The 27,739-nt window shown below is 47.1% G+C and overlaps 2 protein-coding genes across 2 annotated transcripts; one reads left to right on the top strand and one right to left on the bottom strand.

Moving 5' to 3' along the window:
* The first annotated feature begins 2,925 nt into the window (after positions 1-2,925).
* On the top strand, positions 2,926-5,669 carry LOC126648493 (homeobox protein NANOG-like). The gene is made up of 4 exons (XM_050331494.1): positions 2,926-3,258; positions 3,665-3,939; positions 4,671-4,760; positions 5,247-5,669. The coding sequence occupies exons 1-4, from the start codon at positions 3,009-3,011 to the stop codon at positions 5,667-5,669; spliced, it is 1,038 nt and encodes a 345-aa protein (XP_050187451.1). The 5' UTR covers positions 2,926-3,008.
* Positions 5,670-11,660: 5,991 nt separating this feature from the next.
* Positions 11,661-17,556, bottom strand: LOC126648494 (homeobox protein NANOG-like). Its single transcript, XM_050331495.1, is given in 5 exon segments — positions 11,661-12,023; positions 12,447-12,536; positions 13,861-14,135; positions 17,377-17,466; positions 17,469-17,556. Coding segments are annotated over 5 exon segments (906 nt in total).
* Between the last annotated feature and the right edge of the window lie 10,183 nt (positions 17,557-27,739).

Genomic DNA, 27,739 nt, shown 5'->3' with positions numbered 1-27,739 from the left:
TAGCATTTGTGATCCAGTGGTGAGAGCTTCAGAGCTGGATTTACAGTATCATCCAGCTGCTGCTTCCCCAGCTCCAGCCTATGTAAACTGGTGTATTTGCATCACTTCAGAGCAAGGTCGAGCTCCAGTCCTCTGAAGAAATTCCCTTACTGAGAATAATGGGAGATCCTTGTAGGGGGAACTTGCTGAATGAAAACATCTTCATGCACAGTCCGGTCTCACCTTGCTTAGGCCGAGAGGCCAAGGCTGCTTTTGGACCTGAACTTCTATCTTAGCTGCTGAAGCACTACAGGAAGGGTTTGTTAGGGTATGTTCCAGCCCAGTGAGTGGCTGCATTCACTTCCACACTTAATGAGCCAACTTATGGGGAGAGGGGGACACAACCTTAGGTCAAAAAACAAATTGTTTCTGCTATTTGGCACTGTTGTGAAGAACAGGATTAGACTAGACCTCTGTTGCTGTTCTAGCTGAAAATAGCTCCAAAAGAAACATGAGTGGATACTTGCATCTGCTCTGTGAGTCATTCCCAACAGGTATTTTTAAAAGAACATCAGCTGTAGAGTTTCATGGGCAGTATAGCCAGTCTGAAGGCCGATGGTGCCACAAGCAGATGTTCCAGACCTGATCACCCTGGAGAGCTTCTCAAACATCCACATCATGTTTCCCATAACATTCTCTGTGTCTGTATAATTTCTGGATTTACCTTCCCAATATGTTTTTATGTGTATCATTTATTTGGGGGAAAATAACTTGATTTCCTAAATAAATTCTGGCTTCAGATGGTATGGTTCTGACTGTAGATGGTATGGTTTTATACACTCATATAAATCTTGTTTCCCTCACAAATTGAAAAATATGTTTGGTCATTGATTTGAGGCATGGTTGGGAAGAGAGAGCAAGTTATCCTTACTGGAAGGGGATATCTGGAAAAGAAAAGAGTTTTGGTGGTTAAAGCATAAAAGCAAAGGTAATGGAGGACAAGTGGGATGAGAAAAAAGAAAAAAAAAAAAGAAAAAAGAAAAAAAAAAACCATGAACACAGGCAAAAAAAGAAATAAAAGGAAAAAAAAGGTCCATGCACACTATAAAACGGATGTGACTCCAGGACAGAATCTAATCTATACGTGAAAACTGGTCTATGTATGAAAATTGCAAACTATGAGCAGTCCTGCTGCCTTTCCAAACACACACACACACACACACACACACACACACACAGAGCGCTCCGAGGGAGGATTTGCTGGCGAAGGCGGTGTTACTCCGTCTGTAAAACTCTAATCCCTCTGCTCCAGTTGACCCTCGCCAGACGTGTCCCCTCGGACGATTCGGGGGTTCCTGCAGCCTCTGGAACGGGCAAACTCAAGGGCTGTGGCCCGTAGAGACTCTGTGTTTTTCTCTATCTTTGCAAAGGACTGGTTTTGACGAACTCGGAGAGCCCCCGCAGGGATCACGCGTGTCCCGGGCAGCCCTGACAGCAGGGGACCGTGGGGACTGGCGGTCCTCTGTCCCGCAAAGGGCACCACGATGGTTGCGTGTTTGAGGGGCAATCCCTTCCCGTGCGTGCATCTGGACTGGCAGCACCGAGCAAGGGACCTGCCCAAAACTCACAGCCCGGGGCAGCTCCCCACCCGGCACTGCTTGCTTCGGGGCCAGAAGCAGGCTCTGGCTCTTTTTCTTTATTTCTTCTCTCTTGCCCGATTATAATCATTTCCCACCACCTGCCTCCTCCCGTTCCTAATCATCTGTGTGACTGGATCCTGCCCCGATTCCAAGAAATAAAATCAGCATTACTTAGGAGGCGATCAAAAGTGGGTCCGGTAAGGACCCTTACAGATGGCTCAGGGAACCAGCTGGGGCTCATTTATCATGATTCAAGATGGGAGGAGGAGATAAAAGGAAGTCAAAGGAAGTCCCTTTCTGTCAGCTCCTAAAGATGTTTTGCAATGCAACGGGGCTAGTAGCTACTCCCCTGCCACTGTACACAGGTAGGTGCCTGTGTCCTGCTTCCTTGCACTGGCAGAGGTGAAAAATTTGCTTAATGCATCACGCGCCCTTATTTGTACGTCTTCCAGGAGGTTCTCCAGGTTTTGTAACTCCCGGGCTGTGAGGTCCTCCCAATAAGTATTTAATTTTCTGAAAGTAAATAGTAATCTGGGGAGGGGAGAAGAGGAGCACTTTATCCTCCCCAAGAAGACTCTGGGCCCTGACTTCAAATCCTTAAGATCTGTAAGGCTTTTTACAGCTGCAGTGTTCGTTTCCTTTTAAATCTGACCCGGTGATTCCCACCTCTCCCTGGTGCATAGCAAAAGAAACTTTCTTAATTTTTTTTTTTAATGTGTCACTTTTAGAAGAAAAAAGGCTCAAGTGGCTGGGGAAAGAAACTTGAAAACGGTGAAGTGCTATTTCTCTGTGCCACTGCAGAGCAGGACTGCCTGAGTCAGCCTAGGGCTAGACTCAGAGAGAAGCAGCCCGGCTTTCTCAGACACCGCTCCGTAGCGCCGTCCCGGCTGCGCCCCGTCTGCGTTCGCTTGCCGGGAGGCGGAGGGCTTATCTGTTGGCAATGATGGTTGCGATCTGCAATGCAGACGCACGAAGTCTCCGCATTCCCCGCGGCGGGCTCTGGGTCCATTCTTTCTATTTGGGCGGGGAGCGGTGAGGAGGCGGAGGTAGAGAAAAAGTGTTAAATGTTGGGGTGGGGGTGTCTGCTAAGCTTTGTCCAACTCACCAGGTGACTCCGTTCTGGCCTTCTGGCCCCGAGGGGGAAACAAGGACCTTCCTCCCACCTCCTAGCAAGGAGGGATGTGGTGACGCCCACGGTGTCACCTAGGGGCCAAGTTGGGAAGCGGGGCCTGGTGTCCCAGTCCACCCCGCCCCCAGTCCCTGAATACCCCCGAAGTCCCTCCCCACCAATCAACCACCTTTTAACATGACAATGGCCGTGACAATACCTTCCAGCCAAGGCCAGGCTGGGGAGGACTTAAAGCATCGCCCCCCCTCCCCCTCAGTCCAATGGGGTACCTGACCGCGGGCTGCCTGCCGCCTCCACCGCCACACCGCCGCATGCTCGGGTCTGGGGGTCCCGGCCCGGCCATGAGCGCCCACCTGGCCATGCCCTCCTGTCTGTCCTACCCAGGCGCGGCCCTGTATGGGGACTACTACTGGCTCTCTCCAGGGAATACGGACAGCGTGCCCGCCGAGGAGGCTCCCACGACGGACGCCCTCCCCTTGCCCGCGGCGGAGAAGACACCCAGTCCCCCAGGTACGGCTCCGGCGGAGCGGTCGGGCTGCCCTTGGCTGGGGGTGGTTGTGTCCCCTGTGCCCCTCTGGTCCGTGGGATGGGGGGCGATGACGATACTGCAGGCGGCCTCCTGCTCAGGCGGGGATGCTCCGCCGGCGGCCCCGGGGGGAACAGTGGCGGCAGCCGGGGGTGCTGCCGGCGGCCCCTGCGTGGCCCCTGTGCCCAGAGCGGACAGGGCAGAGGGGCGAACAGCGAGGGGTCTCGGTTCCCCTGCCACGACGCTGCCTGTGCCCGCTGCCCACAGCTGCAGAGCCCCTGCGAGTAGCCAGGGCATCCACAACCTTAAAATCTCCCGAGAAGCTGGAGTTTAAAGTTTTTGAGTATTTTCCTTCTGGTTCTGCTAACACCAGTTGTCTTCTCTCCTCAGATGACTCTCCAGCTTCTTCCAGCTCAGGGACACTCACCCAGTACTACACCCCTGACTCTGCCACCAGCCCCACCGCAACAGCGAGCCCATCTCCCCACTCCTCTTTCCAGAAGGTCAAGGCACAAGGCAAAGGCGTGGTGAAGACGGGCAAGAGCCGCACAGCCTTCTCTCAGGAGCAGCTGAAAGCCCTACACCAGCGGTTCCAGAGCCAGAAGTACCTCAGCCCCCAGCAGATTCGGGAGTTGGCTGCTGCCCTTGAGCTCACCTACAAGCAGGTGAGGTTGCCCTGAGCAGCTGAGTTGCATCCCTGGCATGAAGTGACCTTGAGAGCAAGTGTTCGGGGGTGGTGGTGGTTTTCTCTTTTCTTACACCCCAGAGATAAGTTTCTTTCGTAGTCATGTTTTATGCTATTGCTTACGTGAGAGCAGAAAGGCGCCAAAGGTTATGACTCAGTCTTGCTCTTATGTTTGGTTCCTACCCACCCTACTCCATGCAGGTGTCTTGAAAGCGCATGCAGAGCAGCAAAACAGGGCGATGTGGAGTCGGGTTATTGTTCTGTATGGACACGCGTTGCCTCTGAATGCAACAAGTCAGATACTTGCACTGCTATGCACGTTGCCTTTCTTAGTCATAGTGGCACCTGGGCCTCTGCCTAGAGAAAGGGTCCAGCTGCTTGTTTGACTGAAGGAACGACTCGGTCCTGAGCACTGATCTTGGCGCAGCAGTGAGACGATGCTGCTTTACAAGCTGCGTTTCTGTCTTGGCCTGTCTTTTGGGTAGTGCTTTTGAAATCGTGGAAGATCCAATGGTGATATGAGGAGTAGGAGTGTTAGTTTTCATGTCTCAGCTCTGTGATTTCACAACTGCCTCGTTTGCTACATGCTGTTAGCTGCTGAAATTATATACAGTATTGGAAGCCAAGCAGAAGGAAAAACATCTTGGGGATGAGCAGTAAGCTTTGAAAATTAATTTCTAATTTCTTATGCCCTTTCCCCTTCACTTTTAGGTGAAAACATGGTTTCAGAATCAACGGATGAAATTCAAACGCTGCCAAAAGGAGACCCAGTGGGTGGAAAAAGGGCTGTATCTACCACAGGTGAGTTAATTTCCTCACCGCCAATCATGGTTCCTCCAGTCCGTGGAGAGAAGTGCATCATGTCCAACCTGCTAATTCAAACAATGCACAGGATTCGATATTACCAAGGCAGTTGCATTTATTGTTATAGGGCTTACAGTGGCATCTATTTTAAGCTTGGCTTGGCACTGATAAAGCATTGTTTCCAGCCACTTATCTCCCACTTGAGAGAGATAGAAAGAAATAGACAAAAGATGGCCAGCAAAGCTATTTGCTGTTTTTCACACCTTCATGGTGCTCCCAGACACGTTGATCTGGAGATAACTAGCAGTAGATGCTGCCACCTTTGCTATTACTTGTCTATAGGGAGGACAACGAGTATGAAAAAAGGGCGCTATTTGTTTGGCTTGGAGGAGGGGCGGGGGGAGAAAAGGAGGACCCATCAAAAAGAATGGGCAGTTGGTGTGGTGCTCTGCATTACTGAACAACCTTCTTTGTCTCTCCTAGAATGGGGCTCGTCAGGCTGCATACCTGGATATAATGCCCACATATCACCAGGGCTTCCCTGGCGGTGCCAGCAGAAACCTTCAGGCTATGACCAACATGCACCAGTCTTACAGCAATGGACAGACTTATGGGAATGGGCAGAGCCTGTACTCATTCGTGGCTGTGGAGGATGAGGGGCTCTTTGGAAAAGGTGGGACAAGTGGCAATACCCAGCAAGCTGTGGGTTTATCAAACCAGCCAATGAACTTCTATCACAGCTACTCTGACAACGTAGATTATGTCAGCCTGGAGTCAGAAGACACCTACGGCTTCCAGAGTACCTCTGACGCTGTCACACCGTTTTCGAGCTCTCCTATACAGCATCAATACCAGGTCCCTTGGCATCCCATGGGGGCCCAGAGTGGTTATGAGTCTCAGGTTTAAGTATTTTTTGCTCCCTTGTTTTGTGTTTGCTCATGGGGTTTCCAGAGTCTTGACTCAGGGATGCAGATTCTGTTCCTTTATCTTGCCCCTACTACTGTTTTAATCACTGGAGGAGGGGCTCAGCACTTTGCTGACTTGGGCTAGTTTTCTGTTTAAAAGTGTGTGTCTCTTCAGTGCTAACCCTTGGCAAAGGTGTTCTGTGTGTGGGTAAGATGAAACCTCATTCATTAAGGTAAATGTGCAATGCCACAGCTGCTAGCAGCATAGGTTATGAAAGTTTTGTGTGTTGTTCAAGTCTCACCTTACTTTGCTGCCTCTTTAGCAGGTGAGCTCTGATCCATGCCCTATTTGTCTTGTATCAGAGCTTTCACTGCAAAGAAGGCAAACGCTTGTTGCAGAATAATTTTTTATAAAGTGGTGTTTTTGTTAGTTTTTTTTGCAGTGATATCAAGCATGTTCTATGTTATGTGCATGTTGTCTTTTATTACTTTGTTTCTGCCGAATGTTCTTAATGTTCTTATGTTGCGGTTTAATGCTCTTAATGTTCTTACGAATTTGTTTTGTTTGAAAATAAATTACTTTATTTTAATCTTGAAACGGTGTCACCAGCTTACATTGAAATAGCCTGCTATGAGAATGGTTATTCTACACAGGTTAGAGCTGCAGTGAGGGAAGGAAGAAAAAAGTAACTTTGCAGTGTTTCTCTCTGAAGTAGGATCGATCAACTGTTCAAAAGGAGTAGGTCACAGAAGTCCATCAGCCTTGTTTTTAACATGTAGGTGTGTTGCCTAGTGCAAGGTGGGAGGGGAGCTCCAGGGCTGGACAACTGGACAAGCTGGCTTAAAGTAATGTGCAGCCCTGTAACATGCTTGTATTAGGGTTTAAACTGTAATGCTTTAAAAAAAAGTATTGAAGGATGAGGATAGGAGAAAAAGAAAATGTTTTTAAATTGTGTGGTAACCTGCTGCTGCTGCCAGAGGGTCACATTTAGAGGCCTGGGAGCCTGCTTCCTGTAGGCTGCAGCTCCCTTGGGGTTCTTCTGCTAACCTCAAATGGACAGAAGAATCTGTGTAAGTAACTGAACCCTGCCTTCGCCACTGGAACAAAAACAGAACCAAGCTCCTATTAATAACCATAGTCTAAACTAGCAGAAATTACATGTTTTGGTTTAATCCCAGGCTCTTTAAGGTAGAGAACACCACCGAAGCCTTCACCTGTCTGAAAGGGGCAGTTCAATGGGTACTCTCACCGAGTTCTGTAATTAGTGGAACTGACAGCTCAGGCTCAAACTGCTACAGGTCATTTGCTGAACAGAACCTGCTTGTGTGGGTGCCAAAGCGCATCCCCTTCTCTTCTGCAACACTGTAATCCTCTACTTCCAAGGGTGAGTACAACAGGTACAGGAAGGAGAAACTGGAGGGTTGAACCTATAGAGGAGGAAGAAAGGCTGAGTCATCCATGAATGTGTGGGCTGCCAACCTTAAACAGTAGAAAAAGTTAAATTGCCTGGAAGAGGGGGAAATGCCAAGTTCACATGATTTTTTGTATTACAGATAAGAGACCCTTTTTCATCCTGACTACAGATTCTTGTCTCAACAACAATTTCTCTGAATTCTTATTAATACTACTGCTAGAGATTTACTTTCATCGACAACTCCCTTGAAAAAATAAAGTGGAATCATACACCTATAAAAGTCGTAGATATTAAAGCCTTGTCTTTCAGCTTTAAAATTAGTAGCTTATGCTCTTTTTTTAAATGCAGTCTTTAGTTCTGCAGAAATACCAAGGTATGCAGGTTTTTGCAGAACGATTGCAGAGGATGCTTGCTACAGCTTACCTGTGTTGCTTGGGTATGTTTTGTTTCCATGTTTCTGCCCCAGGGGTAAGGAGATAGCGTTGCTGGCAGATGTCCTTCTGCAGAAACAGATATTGTTGCTAAAACAGCCCTGGGGCTGAGAGAGATTGCTCTGCATGCTGTGGTTTGTGTTACTGCATTTTGCCATGGAGCGCTCCCTCACAGGTCTGTTAATCCCCTGGTTGCTCAGCCTGGGTTGCATGCAGGTTTGGTAAGCACATGTAGCTGTAGAGAACATGCAGAGCAGCTGTTGTTGGAATTTTGGCAGGTGGGCTGGAAAGACCTGCTACTAGTTAAGGAAGCGTTTCTAGAGGCTGTGGAATTAAGCGGAACTCCACCTTTCCATGCTGCTGGCAATCTCCTTTGTTACCTTGAAGTGCCTGAATCCCATCACCATGTGAAACAACTGCACAGGTAATTGTGCATTACCACCAAAACTGGTGGAGATGCAACTAATCCCTCCAGACTCATACTTGCCAAAAAAAAAAAGTTTTATATCAGTTCCTCAAAGGAAGTAAGTGCATGCCAGGAAAAACTCTTTCTACTAGGATACATTACATCTCTGTTAGGGCTGTTGCTTCTCATGACTGTTCTGTGTAACAGTGACTTCTGCACTCTAAAATCATGATGTGCCTTGCCAGGAACTCTTTTTAGGATCAAGCTGTAAGATCATTTGGAGTTTTTCACATGTATTAAGCTTACATAATATGGGAGTGGGAATACACTGTATTGCTTTCACAGTATCTCTGCAGTGTCGACACTCCCATTTGTCAATGCTGCAGATGTAGTTCCAGTGACACAGAGAATCCCACCCAAACAGAAGAAATTAGATTTAGTACATGTTATGTAGACCAGGGTTTATTCTCTAGTTTACTGGGTTCCAGCATTTGCTGTCCCACAGGCAAAACACCAACCAAGTAGAGAGGTGCAAGCAACCACATTCCTTGCTCTCTGTGTCAACATGGCCTGTAGAGATGTTTTACAAGCTCCATGTTTCTTCTGAGTGGCTCATGAACAAGGGCTCACGGCCCCACTTGTCTCCCCAGTGCAGATAAAAGTCATGATCTCTGCTTTAATAGGCTCTTCCCTACAGGAATATGTGAACATGTGGAGTTATCTAACTACACCACGTGACTCAAATGCTGAGCTGACAGCGTTTTGGAAATTTTCAGTAAAGTGTTGCCACATCTCTTGCTTGGCCCATCATTAGAGGGCAGCAGCATATTAGCTGATACTGAATAGTTATGAGACAGGAAAGACCCAAAATCATGACACTGGTCTTAGAATAAAAACAACAACCAAACAAACAAATAAAAACAAACAAAAAACCAAAACCAAACAAACAACTTATTTTTTATTTTCTGTGGGGGGCCACGTTATCTTCATGGTGTCCAAAGTTTTGAAGAGCACCCTCAGGTCATATCTGTGAATCTCTTTCATAACCAGGCTAGAATTAATTTCTGCCACTTGATGGAAATCTATCTGCTCACAGGCAGGATGTGTCTCTTGCAGCTGGGCTGTGTTCAAACCATTAAATCTTTTACCAATTACAACATTAGGACTTCTGCTTTGGGTGAGCCCTAAGATCCATCCAAATCATTGCTTAGATGCTGGGGAAGGACCAGAAAAGGAACTTAAGTCCCCGGTGTCCCTCTGGCTGGCTGAGGCTGAAGGACTGAGTCTAACAGATGCTGCATTCCTGCTGCTTTTACATAGGACATTGTGAGTGAAGCTCCTGATACAGCAGACATCAATAGACTCCCTTCCTGGAAGTTGCTTATTTGCCTCTTGGAATTGCTGCAGGTTCTTGGTCTCCAGAACCATCTTTGGCAATAAGGTCTGTCTTTAAATGATGGCCTCTGAAAAATTCCGTGTGTCTCCGAGGAAACGGCAAGATTTGGTAGTGTTTGTTAGCACTACTTTGTGAAGGTCATTAGCAGGGAGATCACAACCATTGCTCTTACAGGCAGCATCTTTCTGCAAGTCAGTCCTGGAGACTTAACAGCAAGATCCTGCCTGTCCTAAAGCACCTCTGAAGGAGCACGTGTCTCCTTTTCCAGAGAATTATTAATGAGGAGCAGTCACAAGCTCAACTATTTCACCTACATCTGCCTTTGATGGGGTGGCATGGAAAGGTTTCAGATGATATTCAAATGAGTAAACAGCACTGTTGGCTCCAGAACGACTGAAAAAAGTCCTTACACTAGTGAGAGAGCCCTGATAATTGTTTCTATTGTAGTCCATCTTGAGATGTTAACCAGCACCTTTTCAGTTAATTTAATTGATCCCCACCCCTCTGATGGTTGCAAGTACATGTCTTTCCCAGCCTTAGCCACTTGCTGGCTGTATGGGGTGGGGAGGGGTGCTGTGCCATAATTATATGACTTAGAAATTCACCGTCCAAAAGGCTGTATTTTTCCCCAAATCATGCTGGCCATATGTTGTGGTTTAATGCCAGGCAACAACTAACCACCACACAGCCACTCACTTGCTCTCCACTGCTGAGATGGGGGAGAGAACTGGAAGAGTAAAAGAGAGAAAGTTTGTGGGCTGAGACAAAAACAATTTAGTAGGTAAAGCAAAAGACACACACACACACACAAACAAAGCAAAACAAGGAATTAATTCACCACTTCCCAAGGGCAGCCAGGGGTTCAAGCCACCTCCAGAACATCAGGGCCCCATCAGGCATAATGTTTACTTAGAAAAGTGGTGTAACTCCAAAACATCCCCCTCTTCCTTATTCAGCCAGCTTTATACACTGAGCACGATGTCATATGGTCTGGAATATCCCTTGGGTCAGTTGGAGATCAGCTGTCTCAGCTGTGTCTCCTCCTAACTCCTTGTGCACCCCCAACTTTCTCACTGTCAGGGAGATAAGGAGAAGCAGAAAAGGCCTTGACACTGTACAAGCACCACTCAGCACTAATGAAAACATCTCTGTGTTATCAACCCTGTTTTCAGCACAAATCCAAAACATAGCCCCATCCTAGCTACAAGAATGTTAACTCTCTCAGCCAAAACCAGCACACTGCACAGTTTACAGTAGGGTCCAAGAGTGTCTGCATGAGGGAGTGGGAACAAACAGCTGTGAGGCACAGAGACATAAATCAGCTTTGCCAGTAGAAGAACATGTCTCTTATTACTCCAGTCACAGAAATCATTGCCTTCATTTATGCTCATTTTTTTTAACCATGACAGTTACTTCATTGCATTAAGTATTCAATATTGCTGGGTAGGGGGAATTCTTAAGGTGAGTTCTTTGACTCTAGATATCTGTCACTGCCAAGAGTCATGAAGCCGACCTAGTTTCAGCATCAAATCAGTAACAAAAAATGGCGTATGATTGTTATGGCTATTTATGTTGTAATGATCTACTGCAGTGGAAAAAAGATACGGAAAAATACATAGTGCATCTTAAAATTTCTTTCTTTTATTTACCAAATTGAATGCACTCTTAGATTTTCTCAAGGGGAGGCACAGAAAGATACAGACTAGAAGGAAGGGGTTATTTATAATTTTGGTGCTCATAAGATCATCTCACCAGCCTTCCTGCAAACTACTTGTCACATCTCCCTTCACTGGAAACTTCATCAATTCTATGCCTCATGGCTGACCTACAGAACTGGTGGTCTAAACATCAGATGGATACCTGGCACATGGCAATAACTTCTCCAACTTCAGTTAAGGGTATGTGACCAGCACCTCTCCATACAGCCCATGGCTTCATGTGTTATATGTGCATGTGTATAGTGATACGTATAAATGACATCCCCAAAAGGATGTGCTTCATCTCAGACAAGTTACACAATCCATAATTTAGAAGATCCAAGGAAGGCATAAGCTCTGTAGCCAGATCGTGGGTCTTGCTATAAGAGAACCTGGTTATCTGTGCCGATCAAGGAGTGTGTGTGTGCAAGTCTAAGGGCCTACAAATGAAGGGCTGTATGTGCGTATATGGGCAAACAGGTATCTGCGTGTCTGTGTGTCTGTACATGCTTGGAGGCACATATTCAGATGTCAAAACAGGTTCTAGCTACAGGGTGCTGTTGAGTTGGAGAGCACACGAATAACAAGGGGAGAGATGAGAATCAGGTTCGATTCCTGGCTGCCCAAGTAACCCACATCCACAGTGCTTAGGAATGATAGAGATGGTGGCCAGCAGTGGTTGGGAAAGGAGCCCCCGTAGTGGCTGAGTGGTGAAAATTACAGCCATCACCTGTCTTTGAGCCTGGATATTCCACACTGCCAGGATAGCTGTGGTAAAAGTCTACTTTGTGCTGGGCAAGGAAGCCCACTGTCGGCTGGATACTGCAGGTACCTCCGCCTTTGCCAAAGACTCCTCCGTCCTCGCTGGCCACAACTGTGTAAGCGTTCTGTCCTGTCCCATAGTGCTGACGGGGGGCAGGCATGGTTTGGATGTTGGCAGCTGCAGTGATTGGATAGCCCTGGTGGAATTTGGGGTGCACATCCAGGTAAGTACTGGTCTGGAAGCCACTCTGAAAAGGAAAGACAGTGAGTCAGCACACAGCCTGGTGACCACAGGCCTGACACGTTCTGGGGCTCGGTCCCTTCAAATATTGTGTTGTCTCTTGATCAGCGGCAACGGCATGGAGGACAAGAACCATATCCACTCCCATAGCTTAGGGGTGGATACACAATTGTACACACACACACATATATATATATATATAAGGAAAAGAACTTTTCTCTGGAAACATTTCCATGTCATAGTCAGCCCATTTCTAGGCTATGTACAGTGCATGTAGAGTCCTGCCAAGTCTGTGCCTCTGTGCTGAGCAAAGCAGAAGGCAGGGTGCGCTCATACTTGTATGCTTAAGTTTCTCCCAAGGAAGAAATACATCACAGGACTGATCTGTCCAGATAGAAGAGCCATGATGAGTTATGTGCTGTGTTCTTACTTGTGTGAGGCACTGAGCCCGTTCAGTCCACAGGCTGTGCTTCTGGCACCGTTTCAGCTTCATTCTCCGGTTCTGGAACCAAGTTTTCACCTAAGGGGGGAAGGGAGAGCAGAAGAAAATGTCAGCAGAGGGATGTTACCAAATTCAAAAGGAGGAAGAACCAGGGGAAGAGTGACCAGATGGCATAGATACATGGGCAGCAGCAGATAAAGGCTTTTTAAGAGCTCCCTGGGGTTGTTGCCAAGGGGAGAGGTCTGTCTAGCAGCCTCAGCAGGTGGCTAGTGCAACTGTGTGATGGGGGAGGGGCTGGCTTTATGTCAAGGGACAGTGATAGTTGTGACGAATCAACTCATTTCAATCATGGAGGTGATTGTCTGGTACAAATCAGACCACCAACAGATTTACAAGCTCTCTACACTACAGGCAAACTTCTAAGACACTGTTTCTGCATGTTTGTGAAGGGAGAAGAGGGAGACTTGCTCCTTTTAGCCAGCATTTCCCAAATTCAAAGCTCCTTGCTGGGGCGAATTCCAGAGCCGTTTCCCCCCAGGGCTGTGTCTGTGCTGTGAAAGCAGCCTTGCAGGGATGTGGATTGAAGGAAAGAGCAGACAGTCCCATATGTATTGTTCCTGAAAGGACCAGTTCCTGTGTGTGCGTGTTATATGTGCACCTACAATGCACATACAACTTTTTAGTCCCAGGGCATCCAGGCCATGTCCAGCTTTGAGATCCAAGTTCCGGGCACATTTTGGACTTGTAACTACAAGCACTTGTGCCCCGTTGCCCAGCCCCCTCTGCTTTAGGAAGGCATGATTTGAGGCAGCATGATTTCATTACACACAACCTACCTCGAGCTTAGCAGAGACCCTGAAGGGCTGTGGTGTATGAACCTCGCAGTACCCACATGGAGAGGGGAGCAGGTGTCAAGCAGCCGGGCACTGCTGAGTGTGGAACATTATTAGATATTGGACAAGATCAGCCCTGGGAAACGCTAGCAATAGCTTTCAGCATGTTGTTGCAGCCCTGTGTTTCAGAGAACTGATGCATGCCAGGGTATCTGTGAAGTTCACAGAGCATGGAAAAAGCTGTGAAGTGCTGTCAAGCACAGGGTAGAGACTGTTTACAGCAAAAAACATATTCATTACTGGGTTTGCAATTCTACTACAAGTGTTGGGAAAGAACCCTTAACTAACCCCTGACTGGGGAGGCCCAAACGAGGTGCCACTGGCTCTCCTATCCACAAAAGTACTTCTGATCTCTGGGCATGAATAAGCAGGAGAGCAACTGTTAGATGGCACCTTTGCCTCTACTCTCTGCTGGTGACTCATCTTTCCATCCTTTGCTGATGTTGCTGCATGTGAGCATTCAGCCACTGTGAGACAGATATACCGTGGGTCAAAGTCTCTGTGTTCACCTGCTTGTAGGTGAGCCCCAGGGCAACAGCCAGCTCCCGGATCTGCTGGGGGCTGAGGTACTTCTGGCTCTGGAACCGCTGGTGCAGGGTTTGCAGCTGCTCCTTGGAGAAAGCTGTACGGCTCTTGGTCTTCCTTATGCCCTCCACGCCACATTCTCTGCCCTTCTGAGACTTAGCTGTAGGCTGTGGGGACAAGGATGACGAATGTGGACTGGTGGCTGAATCTGGTGTGAATTGGCTGAAATTCCCAGAACTGGATGAAGCTGGGGATATTTCTATAAATAAAAAGACAACAGGAAACAGTATACAAGATGGAACACAGAGCTGTATGGGTATGAGCATGCTCCCTGCCTGCTGTAGAGCTCCCTGCCTGCCAGACAGGAGCTCTCTGGAAGCAAGGCCTTCTGTTACCCTCCTTTCTTCATGGATCTGAGCACAGACAAGTACACTGACAATGAGCAATTTCCCAGCTCAGTCCCCTCTGGGCTGCTTGTGCCTCCCTTTTGCCAGGCAGAAAATTCAAGACAGGGAGGGGACAGCGGTGCACATTGGTTCACAGTGTTACTATCCTCCTCCAAAAGGCCTCAGTAGTATTTCAGTTCTGGTGTGGTGTAAAGAGACCTGGTCATGACTGCAAGTATAGCTTCGGTTGGTGACTGGGCTCCCCAAAACTCCCTGCCCAGCAATATCAAGGCATTTGATAGACAGTGGCAAAGCAACCTCCAACCAGAGTGTGTGGTGGGGCAGAGAAGCTGATGCTTACACTGATGGGGGTGGCAGGTGTAGAGCATCAGTGAGACCTTGAATGTTGACTCAGTCCTGTTTGCCTGCATCTCCCACCACAGACCATGCCACTGTTGAAAACACGTGCAGATGGATGTTCCTGTTTGGCTGAGGGGAGCTTTTGGCAAGAGAAGAATGAAGAGGAGAAATTCGACGTGGAAGTGGGGAAGGAGAGAGGAAAGGCTGATGCATGGGACAGGTGAGCCATTAATCCTGTAGCAGGGACAGGGGGACAAAATTCAAGAGTGTAGAGGAAGGTGTCTAAACCCCTTTTCATTTGTCCTGGTCTTAAGGGGTTGACATAAAGATCTACAGGAAAAACTTCCTGAACAGTCTGGGCTACCAGTGCAGGCAAAAGCTGCCAAAATGCAAAATCATTCAGGCTGAAGGAATAAGAAAATGCTAATAAGAGAGATTACTCCAGCTCCTTTCTGTCAGATGCCTGGTTACTGAGGTCTGAGAGAGGCTGAGACATTCTCAGGCCAGCCCTGACTGAAAGGCTGTGATGCCACCCCCTCTTCCCCATAACTGCAATGATAACTCTAATCTGTCCATGTCTCCTTCCTCCAGCTACTCCTCTGCAAACACTTCTGCATGCTCTGTCCCCTCCCCTTCTACTGACATTTCAGGAGAGAGAGAGTGCAGTGAATAGGGCAGTGCCATTTCAGTGCACACCTTCTGACTACCGAGCCTAACCAGTATCTCCCAACCTCCTTCCCAGTCACCCTGAGAGCTGTGACACTGAAGCCCACTGAGACACCCTCCTCAACCTCTCGAATGTATGTCCAGTGCAAAGTACTGGTGTCGCCCTGAGGAACGGGCTTCCCATCAGCCCTACCAAACCTTTCCTTCTTCTATCCTAAGCTGAGAGCCTACTAAGCAATAACTCAAAAGTATTGAGGTGCTGTGGACCTCAGAAAGGTGACCACATCTGTGATACCATTCCCCTTGTTACACTCCTTGCAGAGGCACGCTTGTCTCTGTGGTGCCTGCCACTCTAGGCTTGCCTGCTCTTGCCATCTGACGTCCCTAGGAGATGATATCACCCAGAGCATGGGCTGCATGAGCAGGCAGGTGTAGAGTGGGGCAGGGTTCTGGTGCTGGGGAGCAGGGCCATCGGCACTACAAAGGGATTCTGTCTACAAGGAGAAAGAGACTTTCAGCAGAAGAGGTGCAAGGGCTCTTATGTGCATGGGGGTAGACTGGAGAGGCTTAGGAAGGTGAACATCCATGACTCGGCTGCATGGGAAGGTAAAATTTTGTACAGGATCATAGGATGCTTGGCTCCTGCAGGCTATGCATTAAAAATCTTATAGGTAGGAAATGAGAAATGACCATGATGGGAATGTGAGCATGGAAAATATGAAAGTCACCTGTTAGAAACCTTAGCAAGACACCACAGAACTAAAGCTTCCATATGTTCTTGATTAGCTTGTCATCCCAAACCCCTGTGGAATTTACCATGTGCAGCTTGAGCTCAGGACAAAGGCACTCCCTTTCCCATGGGAAGAGAGTGAAGGAGAGTGGAAGCAAGAAACACAAACAGCAGTACAGCAGACATAAACATGAAAACATATGACATGGGAAGAAAGTGAAGGAGAGAGGAAGCAAGAAACATAAACAGCAGTACAATAGGCATAAACATGAAAACATGACAGACCCACTTCCATAAGCCCCTGATATCTGCAGGCCTCCACTTCCAGACTGAACTCCTCTGGAGAGAACAGTACCAGAGAAGTGTGTTTGAACATGGATTTTAAGTCTATATACCAGATCCACTGGGGGACACGAACGAGCCCATCTGCCTGCTGCCTTCATGGAGCAGGAAGCATGCAGAGAACTTAAGCCTTTCTCCAAACTACTAGCCACTAGTCACTCTGCCTGAGACTATAGCTTCCTGCAGCAACTGGCAGTTTGAAACTGGCACTCTAAAAATCTCGCTCTCCGCCCTCCCATTTACCTTGCTCGAGTGTTGCCTGGCTGACTGTGAAATGGGGCTGGGCGAAAACCTGCTTTCCTCAGCTGTTCTATTGCCACTCACTGGAATGGGAGAGGAATGGCAGGAACAGAAAATGCCACTGCGGTGGGGCCTGGGACTTCTTTGCAAAAAGGGAAAGGCAAGGCAACAAGAGCACAGAAAGGAGAGGGAAATAGAGGAAAATGGCAAACTGAAAAAAGGGGAAAGTAACAATGCTCGATTTAAAGGAAGCAAATCTCCCAGCACAGTGATTCAGAGCAGGCCTTGGCTCAATTTTAATAAGCTTGGTGCTTATTAAAATAATAAGAATAAGAAAGGTGCAAGGAGTTTGTAAGGGGATAAGGGATACCACAAGAAGTATCTTCAGGATTTGTTTCTTTCCATAGCACACATCATCATTTGGCTAAAAGGAGGCCCAGACATTCCTGCCACAAGAATCATGAACTTCCATGAGACCACATTGTCACACTGCCCTTCAGCCTGGAGCAGACCTGCCAGTGCCTCGATGCTTGCAGGCTCTGTTGAGGTTTAGGAAACCAGTTCACAGTCACCAGAGAAAAGTTGCATGGAAAGGTGGTGTGACTGCCCAAGGTCACCCATCCTCCTTGCCTATCACATCGCACTTTGCCTAGGTCACACATTAGGAAACCAGGGCAGGGAGAGAGAAAAAGTTGCTCAAAGTCTTTAGCAATTGGTTGAACTAGGACCAGAGGTATCCTAGGGATCAGCTCCAGGGCTTAGATAAAATTCCTTACCTGCTGTGTGCCTCTTCCCTCCTACCTCCGGAGACTGCCTGGCACTGGCGGCTCCCGCTGGCCCGGACGATGTGGGAGCATGCCCTGCCTCCCCGCCGAGTTCCAGTAAAACTCCAGGTACCCCATGCCAGTCCCGCTGGGGTACGCCTGGTAGGGAGGCAGAGCCAAGTGTGCGCACATGGGGAGCAGATGAAGGGGTAGGTCCCCCACCTTCCGATAGATGCCACCTTCACTTGGGGGGCAGGTGACACCAGCAAGCTGAGGTAGTCCCGAATCACAGACAGGCAGTTACCTTTATAGCAGTCCATCCCCTGCCTGGGACTGCAATATTCACCATGGCCCGCTCCTCCAGGCTCTTTGTCATGTTAAAGAGGCTGATCGGTGGGGTGGGGACAGAGCAGGGGGGAGGGAAAGTAGCACACGGCATCAGGGCTGAAATATGTCCCCTCTGAATTCTTCCCATTCTGCAGGTTCCTCGGTCACACCTGAGCAAGGTCTGGTCCAGAGGCTCAGGAAAACTCCGCCTGCTTGCTTCTTTGGGCTCTGCTGAAATTGTCCTGTCTCAAAATCCCATGAGTGCAGATGTCCTATGGAAAACAGCTGTTCACTGCATGGGAGAATAAATCCCAACCAATCTCCACCACATGGGAGTGGACGGGAGGTAATTCTGGTGCTGAGCTATTCAGTATCACGCCGGGCAAACCCAAGCCCTGGCCTCAGGTTATGGGGAGGGTTCTGAGACCTTTACTTTGTGGCTTGTGTCACATTGACACCCGCCCCAAGACCCACACACACATGCACACGCCCTACTGACCTGGCAGCACTTTCCACACTCTTGGTGCAGATATCAGAGATGGAACAAGGGGGAAAACGAGTGAGAATTAGACCTGGGGGCTAGAACCTACCTTTTTTTTTTTTTTTTTTTTTTTTTTTCCACACAGACATTTGTGGGAGCCACCTGAGAATGTGTCTGGCCCATTTTTGACATCCCTGTACCAGAGCAAACTCAGGAACACTGGGCAAGTCACATCCAGCAACAGATCTCATTTTGCAGAGCAGGCTCAGAAATCTCAGCCGTCTGGTCTACAGGGGGACAATCAGAAGAGACATTTTCATTATGGAAGTAGGAAAAGATCTACTGCACAGAAGGTCCACAGCTAACAGATTTGCTTGCCTAGGGCCTTTCAAAGGCACCTTCTTTCATTTGTGTAGTCTTAGCTGTGGCCATTGCCAGGCTGTTACAGGTTGGTTGGAATAAAGGGGGTGAAGAGTCTCCTTTAAGGCAGAATTAGCTGATGTTTGCTGACATATGGCCTACCTAAGGTGGACAGGCACCTGCAGAGCTTGATGCTGCTTTCATCCCAAGCCTGTGCTAGCACCCCAGTACCTCCCCAAGTGGCCAGAGAGGGACACCTGTTTTCTGTGAGAGGGTTCAAGTATCAGCAGGGAGAAGATACGGACAGATAGGGGTGAGCAAGAGAAATAGGAAGTAGAATTAGATCAGCTTAAAAGGATATAGAACACCACTTCTGCCAGGGCTTCTGCTGCTGCTCTGTGCCCCATGGCAGATTACTAGTTCTGGCTTCCCTGTCTGTAGAGAGGGGGCAACCTGGGAGTCTTCTGACATCCCTGCATGGGTAACAAAGAGGAACTGCAGGACTGGCAAGTGGATGACCCTGAAAATCAATGCAACGGCTCATAAGCCACCACAAGCAGACTGTTCAACTCCATTGCCACATCACAGCATGATTTTGCTGCCATGAGACCATTCATTTTCCCATGAGGTGCAGACTGGAGGTAGCTAAGGGCCTGGCTAGGGTCTCTTTAACTTGACACTCAGTATTAGGTTTTCTGTTTGTGTGAAACACTTAAGACTACGAACTGCAGGGACTGACATACCTCTGCGCAAGAACTGCAGTTTAATATATTACATTTACTTGAAAAACTTAATGCAAAAAAGTGCTTTTGAGCACATCTGCCTCAATAGAAACCCAAGAACATCCTGAATATGTCAATTATGCTGCAACAGCTTCTACAAGGTGGTTTTGGTTCATGCCTCCCTGCTGAATCATTCCCCATTTCAGAGCTGCAGTGCCACAAGAGCTCAGATCACTGTCCCTCATGTCTGCCCTCAGGCCCTAGCTGATTAAGCAAAGGAAGAGACACCAGTGACAGGAGCTGTACCATATGTTGATGTTCAAGTTTTCAAGGCCTTAGGGGCAGTTAGAATATGAAAACAAGGTAGCAAACCTGGAGGATATCAACATCTCTGTTAGGATTGTTAAATATGAAGACCTAGCGGAAAACATGGTGTGGGTGCTGGCGTGGGTGACAGTGGGTGTCTGTGTACTTGCTGGGAGTCTCACTGGTTGAGCACTTCACACTTGATCTCATTGATTTCAGCTACTTCTGAAGGTGTCTGGGATCTTTCCTACAACATGCCCTGAGGCCATAATAAACCAGCTTAGTCACTTGCACTACAAAGTTCCTCTGGGCAGAAGCCGGGGAGGAGGGTGATGTTGCTCCGGGGAGCAGAGCCACCTGCCAAACTGGACCAGTGAGTGGGGCAGCACAGAGGCAGTCACCTCCCTGGGGGCAGGAGGGGGACTGAGGGGCAGAGGAGCTGAAGAAACCTCAGGGCCTCACTCCCTGGGCTTCAGAGTAGCACCATCGCTGAGGGAGCAACTTATCTCCCCCACTAAGCACGTAACACAGATGTGGCTTGGCATCAAACCAAGTCAGATTCTGGTTGGTTTGGTACTGTTTTATTCAGACTAGGCCCAAATACTCACTATTATCTGACAAAGATCTCCACAAAAGCATTCCCAGGCTCATGCTCTTGGCTGAGAGGTCTTTCTTAAACAGCCTTTGTCTGCTCTTCTGTACCATGAAGCTGAAAACGCACTCCACTAAAAAGAGGGTAAATTCTCCACCAGCATGTTAGTACCATGATCTTTCATTAACAGCTAAGTCCGCTGCTTTCTATGAGACGGCACTGAACTTTGCAGCAGTCACAGCAATGAAACAGTAGCCTGTCAATTGCCAGGTGAACCTGCAGAGCAGGTCCCTCTGGGATCTTAGTTTCTCCTAAAAAAAGGAGTCAGAGAGGGCAGAATGGGAAAGCTCACATGTGAATAAAGATACTGGATGGACTTGATTCTGAGGTGTCTGTGTTCAGGCAGTGTCTATGATGACTAATATGCAAGTAAGACTCGATATGTACAGCATGGACATAATAAAGCAAGAACTGGAAGTTAAAGCCAACAGCATCCTGAGTAGACTTAGATGTTCAGTCACAGTGTGATCCCTTGTGGACCACCACTTCTTGATGTAGCTCTCCCCAACAGCCTCTTGAGTGAAGATGAAGAGGATGCATCAAGAAAAGTATCACTCCATTGCATTCCTTTTTGGCTGGCAGAGCTGTGGCACTTTGGGCTGCAACAGTTCAGAAGTCCTTATTGCTACCACTATACCAGGAAATCACCAAGTTTCTTGGAGGCTTGGCCTCACGAGACCCCACCTGGGGGGTGCGTGAGGTGTTTCTCTCCCCAGAGGAACCTGCACTGCAGGTGAGAATCTGGTAACCCTCCACAGTCTTTTTGGGCTGTACAGTCTCTTTCTGCAAGTAATAGTATTGGAGAACAAGTGTTTTATTCTGCCCAAGTTTGCTGTTAAAAAAAGTACGCTTTTCAGTCCTTAAACTTGATGAATGTGGTTTTGGTTAATTATTCAAAGATAGTTAATGCAGTTGTTTTAATAAAAAGGCTTTGACAGTATTGTTTTATAGCATTTCTCCTTTCTTGGAAGCCTTAAACAAATGCTCTGCTTTATTTAAACATTTGCAGAGGTTTTGTTATCAACGTTCATAGTAATGGCTTAATCAAAAGACATTTTTAAAAGCAAAAAACTGGAAAAGTAATGCAGTTTGAATGATATGAAGCAAAGTAACTAAAACATTTCCACATTGCAACATTCCTGCACTGTCCATCTTTTAACCACTTAGTTGAGCATGTTAACTCTTTAATTGTAACTTGAATTTGAATTTAATTCTCTTAAAGCACCATAGTTTTCTCCAAAGACTTCTCTTTTTCGGTGACTGATGATTTTCTACATTTTTACTTTGCTTTCTGTGAGACTGTACTGTAAATTAGTCAGATCCCTGTGTTTGCCCGGTGTCACAATGACCTTGTCTTCTTTGGAAATACTGTTAATGAGTCTCCACCAGCAAAGGAGGTTTTTTTTCCCCCAGCACATATGGCTTTGCTGAACTGAGGACAGGCAGCAGAAAGGAGAAATTATTCCAAGAAATCATAAACTTTTGGTGGGTTTTAGGTGTGTCGTTCGAGGCTGAAAAATTCTGAAAGAAGTTAAATGAATTCCCAGTGAGGATATATAACAAGTTTCAATTGGGTGATCATAACGAAAAAGGAAAAGGATTCCCTTTCTCTTCTTCCGTTGTTCTGGGCCTAAAGCTGGTCAGAACTGGTGCTTCACTGTTCATAGCAGTACCAAAGACACACACAAAAAAAGTTAAAATCCCCCAGGGCTGAAAGATTTAAGGGGAGCTACGGTAACACCTACCTAAAAAAGACTGGGGGAGGGGCTAGGCAGTCTGCCAACCTTAAATAACATTCCTAACTATTTCCTAGCTGCCATCAATTTTTCCTTCTGTAAATGTAATTTAGCAGACAACTTCACATGTTTTTTGTTAAAGAAGGAAGGGAACAGTCTGCAGAGGCCCCTTCCATTAAATTACTAAGAGTAATAATAGCTCAAATTATTTTACTGTGCAAAATTTTTCAGTAAAATCAGTGAAAGGTAAAAATGAAAATCTATCCCACACCCACACATAGGTGTATACCTATATATTTAAATCCTCTCCCTTTGTCCCCTCCTTTTTTTTTTTTTTTAATCTGTGTAGGGAAACAAATGTAAGGGCCAAAAAAAGAATGGGCTTAGTTTCTAAAAAAGCAGGTTAGGATAAGCTGTTGATCACTATTGTGAGATGGATTTTTCAGCTCATATATCCTTCCTGAAATTCTTCACACAGTAAGGCCCTCTAAGAGAAGTGTATCTTGACCATCATGCCAAGAAGAAGATGAAATGGGAAGAAATTAATGTTGACAGTGTTGCCAGCACTCCCACAGTCTCCTGGGTCCCACCCATAGGATTTTATTTCCCAATTTGCTAAAAAAATATGTGATCAGTGTAGGTAGAAGAGAAGGCCTGGACAATATCACCGTGTCTACTGCTTTTAGTGTCATTCTGACATCTCTTGAAATGTAGTAGACTCCTCAACTCTCACACATCCTTCTCAAAACTTTTCCAGTCTACCTTCTGTCTCTAGTCTTCAAATTTCAAAAGCATCTGTATTTACGGGCCACAGTAAGTTCTCTTACTAAATGGCTACAGCATTTGGCAGGCTTATGGCAAGTATAACAAATTCTCATCCAACCTAATGCTGCTGTGTGTTTCCCACTTCACAAAGTGCCTGTCCATACTATGTGTGTGCCACCAACAGAAAGAAATGTGTGAGTCCAGCACTAGAAATGGAAAGTGAACTTTCCTTCCTATTCAATGCATGTGTTCACTTTGAAGAAACAAGTCTGCATATAAAGTAGCAGCAAGGCTATGCTCCAGCTCCACCATTTCTAATTACCCTACAATAACAGACATTAACTGTTGTTAATGTTATCTGTGGCAAGTTTTCTCCCTAAAAAGAAAAGGGATGAGGAATTTTCTAATGCTTACATTTTTTTAGTGCTTGAACTATTTCCTCTTCTCTTTAACAAAAGCTGTGAGGACTTTTGATGGTGGTTATTGCCATGGCACCAAGCTGTGTGAAGTCTTGAAATCTCAAATTATATTTAACCATTTTGTGTAAGACCATTTTGTGTTAAACATAATTAATCTTAATCTAAATGTGCATATAGAGAAAATACTCTCCCACCACTGGAAAACCCACCTACAGAGATGTGATCCCTTTGTGACATTCCCTCGACTTGTTCCTAGGCAAATTTTCCAAAGAATTCCCACTTAAACCCAGTTTGCTAATCTGTGGGTCTTCATGGTTCCTCTTCCTGTTCAGCTGTCATCACACTCATATGAGGCTTTTGACCAAGATGTGTTCCTTTCATGGTTTTCACCCATCTTGCCTCATGACCAGTGCATCAGGGCACAGTCTCGTAAAGGAATGGTGAAAGGGTCTTCAATACATTGTGAGTATGTGGCACACAAGTAGAGGATGAGCTGGTAGGGCACTCTGCCCACAGAACAAGGAATAAAGAAACTGTTGGAACACCTCTGCAAGGGTAGAAGTTAGAGAGAGAGCAGGTGATGGATTTTGGCAGGGGAAAGAAAGTAAGAGGTTTCTCAGTTGCATTAAATGCAGACAAAGGCTGCCTCAAGGGGGTTATAGGCCCTGGAATATCAAATCTTGAAGACTCTGACATATCAAGACAGGAAGAAGAATGCAGTATGCTCCTTTTCCAGTCACTGGCTCTAGTATCTGTGGTTCCACCAGCCCAAATGTGCCAGGAATTAAGTCTCCCCAGACAGAGATAACATAGCAGAGCCCTGATCAAGGGACTGGTATCAGAGGAGCAAATCTCTCAGCCCCAGGGATGAATCATCAGAGCAGTTTATTCCAATCTTTTCTCCTCCTTTCAAGTATCAGGTTCAATTGCAGCAAAAGCAGCACAAAAGGCTTTGTCATTCTGGGTGCTGAAAAGACAGGGAAAACACAACCAGGAGCAATGGAATTCACAGGTGATACAAGGCCGGGAGGGTGTTGCAAATACCACAGAGAACAAAGAAATAATGCAAAAGGAACCTATCTTGCCTGGGCAGGGAGGAAGAAGAACAGATGGGAGCCGGTCATGCACCTGAGGAGAAAGAATCCCATAGGTAAGTATTTAAAGGGAGATGTCTAGAAAGCACAGCATGGGGGAAAAAAAATAAGAAAAAAGGGAGGCAAATGCCTTTTTTTCGCGAATGGGCAAAATTGAGGCAGCACATGGGCTCAGGGAAGGGCCTGTTATTGTGCAGCACTGGTCACTCCTTGGTTCAGCAGAAACACCAGATTATCACTGCAGAAAACTTTTGTTTTAGAGCTAAAGGGGTAGTATTAGGCACAGTTTTGGTGAGATTACATGAAGAGGTTTACGTTGCCTTTTGTATGCAATGCAAAATAAAGGGATAAGGAGCAAAGAGAAGTCCCAGGCAAGAGCAACAGACACAGAAGTGTTATAAAACACAGCTTCTCTCTGCCAAGTGAGTGTCAAACCAGAATTGCAGCATCTCATCCTCTCTCCTTCTCAGTAATCTCTGGATCTAATCTCTATTTACATGTAGTGGGAGATCTATCTTGTCTGAAGGCATTCCCACTGCCAGCACCATTCAAGTGGCCCTTCCCACAAAGCAGCTGAGGACAGGTGGAAAGGGCGGAACTGGCAGGCAAACCGTGAAATGGGGCTTTGATGAAAGTAGATGAAGTTGTGTGTCACTTCAGCTCCACCAGTTATTCGCAATCATCTCACCCATGTACCAGACCACTCTGGAAGAGAAATGAACTGGAGACCCAAGCTTGGTCTGGTCCTTTGCTTCATCAGTGTTGGTTTTGGCAGGTGATAATTCAGCAGACTTTACTGGGACATCAGTCACATCACTGCTGGATCTTAATAAACAATGTTGTTAATGGGTCTCATTCCCCCATGAGCCATGTTAGCTCTGCAGGTCAAACAGGGGCAGGACCATCAACTCTGCCAGAAAATCAGTTGATCTCCTAAGCCCGTAGCTCTGGCTCTGGTGCACGCCGGGGAGCCACAGAATTGCTACTGAGCTGTAGTCTGGTTTGGGTTGTGGTTTGGCATTTGAGGGCTTGGGGGGCAGGGAAGGGATTGCATGTTTTGTGGTGTGGTGGCATGGCATTCTTGTTTCAGAGTAGCTGGTGCTTTGGCATGTCAAGATTTACCTCTATGAGTTATCAGTTGCCCTTAAAATTTTTTACTGATAATTACAATGCAGATTAATCTAAGCTTTGCAAGGAGAACTGTGGGTGTGGGAGTGGATATCAACCCCATATATTTACATATATGGACTATTTGCAAGAATGAGGCACGTGGGAAACACACATGCTGCTAGTGTGTTGCCGCATAACCAGGCATGTTTCTATGCTACAGACAGGGTAGCACACAGCCAGCACCCTCCAGTGAGTCTGCACTTAGTAGCCTGTGATTCCCTCAGGGCACTGTGCTGTAGCAGGAATGAGAGACCTCAGGAGCAAGGAAGCAATTCATGGCCCAAAAGTAATCAGTTTTGGGGATGTAATGTTAACTTATTTGGAAGACAACAGAGGGAGTGGGAGGCTGGTAGCCTGTGGAAGTCTCAGGAAAGATTTTTTTTTTAAATATCCTTTCAGTACCCTGGTGAAAGAGGCATGTAACAAAGGTTGTCTGGGCTTACCACAGTAAGCAGAACCCTTTGGGTTTTTTCTAACCCCAGACTTGGGGGCTTTACTGGAGCAGCGCCCAAGAAGCTGCAGAACCACCTGGGTGGCACAAACACGCAATGAGTTGTGGGGTCAGCACAGCACAAACCTCTGCTTCCAATGGCAGCTCTGCCAACATCCCCACTGGGGATGTCTGACATAGCAGAGGCCACCATAAGGTGACCTTGCACTAGGTAGGACTTGAAGTATGAGTGATGGCAATGGGAGCATCCACTGGGCCATGGTCCCTATGAGACTAGGCTTTAGCTGGTACCCTGTGTCCTGCAGAGTTTGGGATGGGATTAATGCAAGTTTAGTCACTACCCAGGACAAAGTGCCTCAAACCTCCACACCATCTCCCAGAGCGTTGTCCTTAGGGCTATACACCTTGAAGAAAATCTGAGGCAGGGGAACAGCAGCATGAAGCAGGGCCTAAAGAATGGCTCTTTAAGGGGTGATGAGGAAGCAGAGAAGTAGAGATGAGCGTGAGGAATGGGCTGAAACATCAGGGAAAATGCAGAGAACATCCCAAAATTGTGAAGGAGTGTAACACCAAGTCACCCTCAGGTCTGTATACAGGCAGACCCTGCAACACATGAGGCAGAAAGAGCAACAATAGAAATGGAGGTATTGGGAAGCAGTGGGAAAATGCCATATTGTAGAAACAAGGACCAAGCGAGTTCAGAGGCACAAGAGAAGTGCTGAGGTATGAGGGAGAACCCAGAGATGGCCAGGTAATGTGAGCCCATCTTCATTCATACTTTCAGTTTACCCATCTCTGCCCTTCCTAAGGCTGAGAGATGTCAGCCTGGTGAAAGTGGGCAGTGATCACCCCAAAAGTGTGTTGTTCCCTAGTTCTGGGCATGCACAAGTAGATTCAGAGACAGATATATCAGAGAGCCTGTGAGAAGCAAGAAGAGCCACTGAGAGCTGGAAGGAGAAGAGTTAAGCAGAATTCTAACTACTTCCAAGGCTGTGAGAGATCATGGAAGGGAAAGGAAGGGCCTGGTTGGTGCCAAGGAGCATGCATCATGTTCAGCTTATAGAGGCAGGTGGTGCTTGTCATCTTTCTCTGCTCAATGGAAGGAGAGCCTCCACCACACTCACTGTGCTGTTTTGGCCCTTTTTTGTGGTAGCTGAGCCACTGATGTAGACAAAAAGCCTAACACAGTGCTAGCAAGGAGCACGTAGTCTTCTCAACTCTAGTAATAGAGGCTTCCTCATGGAAACACACAATCTCAGGTCTCTGGCTGCTGCTGGAAGAGAGCTTGGCATTGCAAAGCATTGCACTGCACCGCGTTCTTCCTGCAAGTCACCATGTATATCAGAGACAAACTACAGGCTCAGCGGGAATTTTGTGGCCCCTTTGCCACAGAGACAACCACAGGGAGGGTTGCAAAGCTGGGCTTGTGTGCATGGCTGTGTGATTACAGTGATTCAACTTTTGCCTTACTTTTCCCTGCAGGAGAAATGAGGATGCAGATCTGCAAGCTGTGATCAAGGCTCTCAGAAGGCCTTCTTAGGCCACCTGATTGGGTGTGTGGACACTTTGTACCTTCTCATTACACTACTGGCAAGAATGAAGCATACTGTGCGTGTGCAACCAAAGTGCTCACACCCACAGATCAAACATCACATACGTGGTCATCGTGGCTGTGCTCCAAACCCCTCCTGGAAGCAGCTGGTTCAAAGAGTCTGAGAGCAGGGGCAGTACAATCCCTTTGGCTCTCAGACCTTCCAGTAACCTGGCGTATCCTGCAGTCCTTGGCACTCATATCAAGGACAGTACAATCCCTCTTCCACAGTCTTTCCCTTCCACATCAGGCAAGATAAGGAGATGAAGAACCACAATCTGTGTTATGCCTCTGCAGTCTC

This window comes from Myiozetetes cayanensis, unplaced genomic scaffold, assembly GCF_022539395.1.
Source record: "Myiozetetes cayanensis isolate MyiCay16 unplaced genomic scaffold, myiCay2020 scf5-8, whole genome shotgun sequence".
Lineage (NCBI taxonomy): Eukaryota > Metazoa > Chordata > Aves > Passeriformes > Tyrannidae > Myiozetetes > Myiozetetes cayanensis.
Note: the sequence above shows the minus strand (reverse complement) of the source record. Positions and strands in the feature narration are given on the sequence as shown.

What these genes read in the sequence shown, in the direction of transcription:
- LOC126648493 (XM_050331494.1), top strand. Translation starts at nt 3,009, where the DNA reads ATGGGGTACCTGACCGCGGGCTGCCTGCCGCCTCCACCGCCACACCGC. An exon ending in GAAGACACCCAGTCCCCCAG is followed by an intron (nt 3,259 to 3,664) that starts GTACGGCTCCGG and finishes TTCTCTCCTCAG; the next exon opens with ATGACTCTCCAGCTTCTTCC. An exon ending in AAGGGCTGTATCTACCACAG is followed by an intron (nt 4,761 to 5,246) that starts GTGAGTTAATTT and finishes TGTCTCTCCTAG; the next exon opens with AATGGGGCTCGTCAGGCTGC.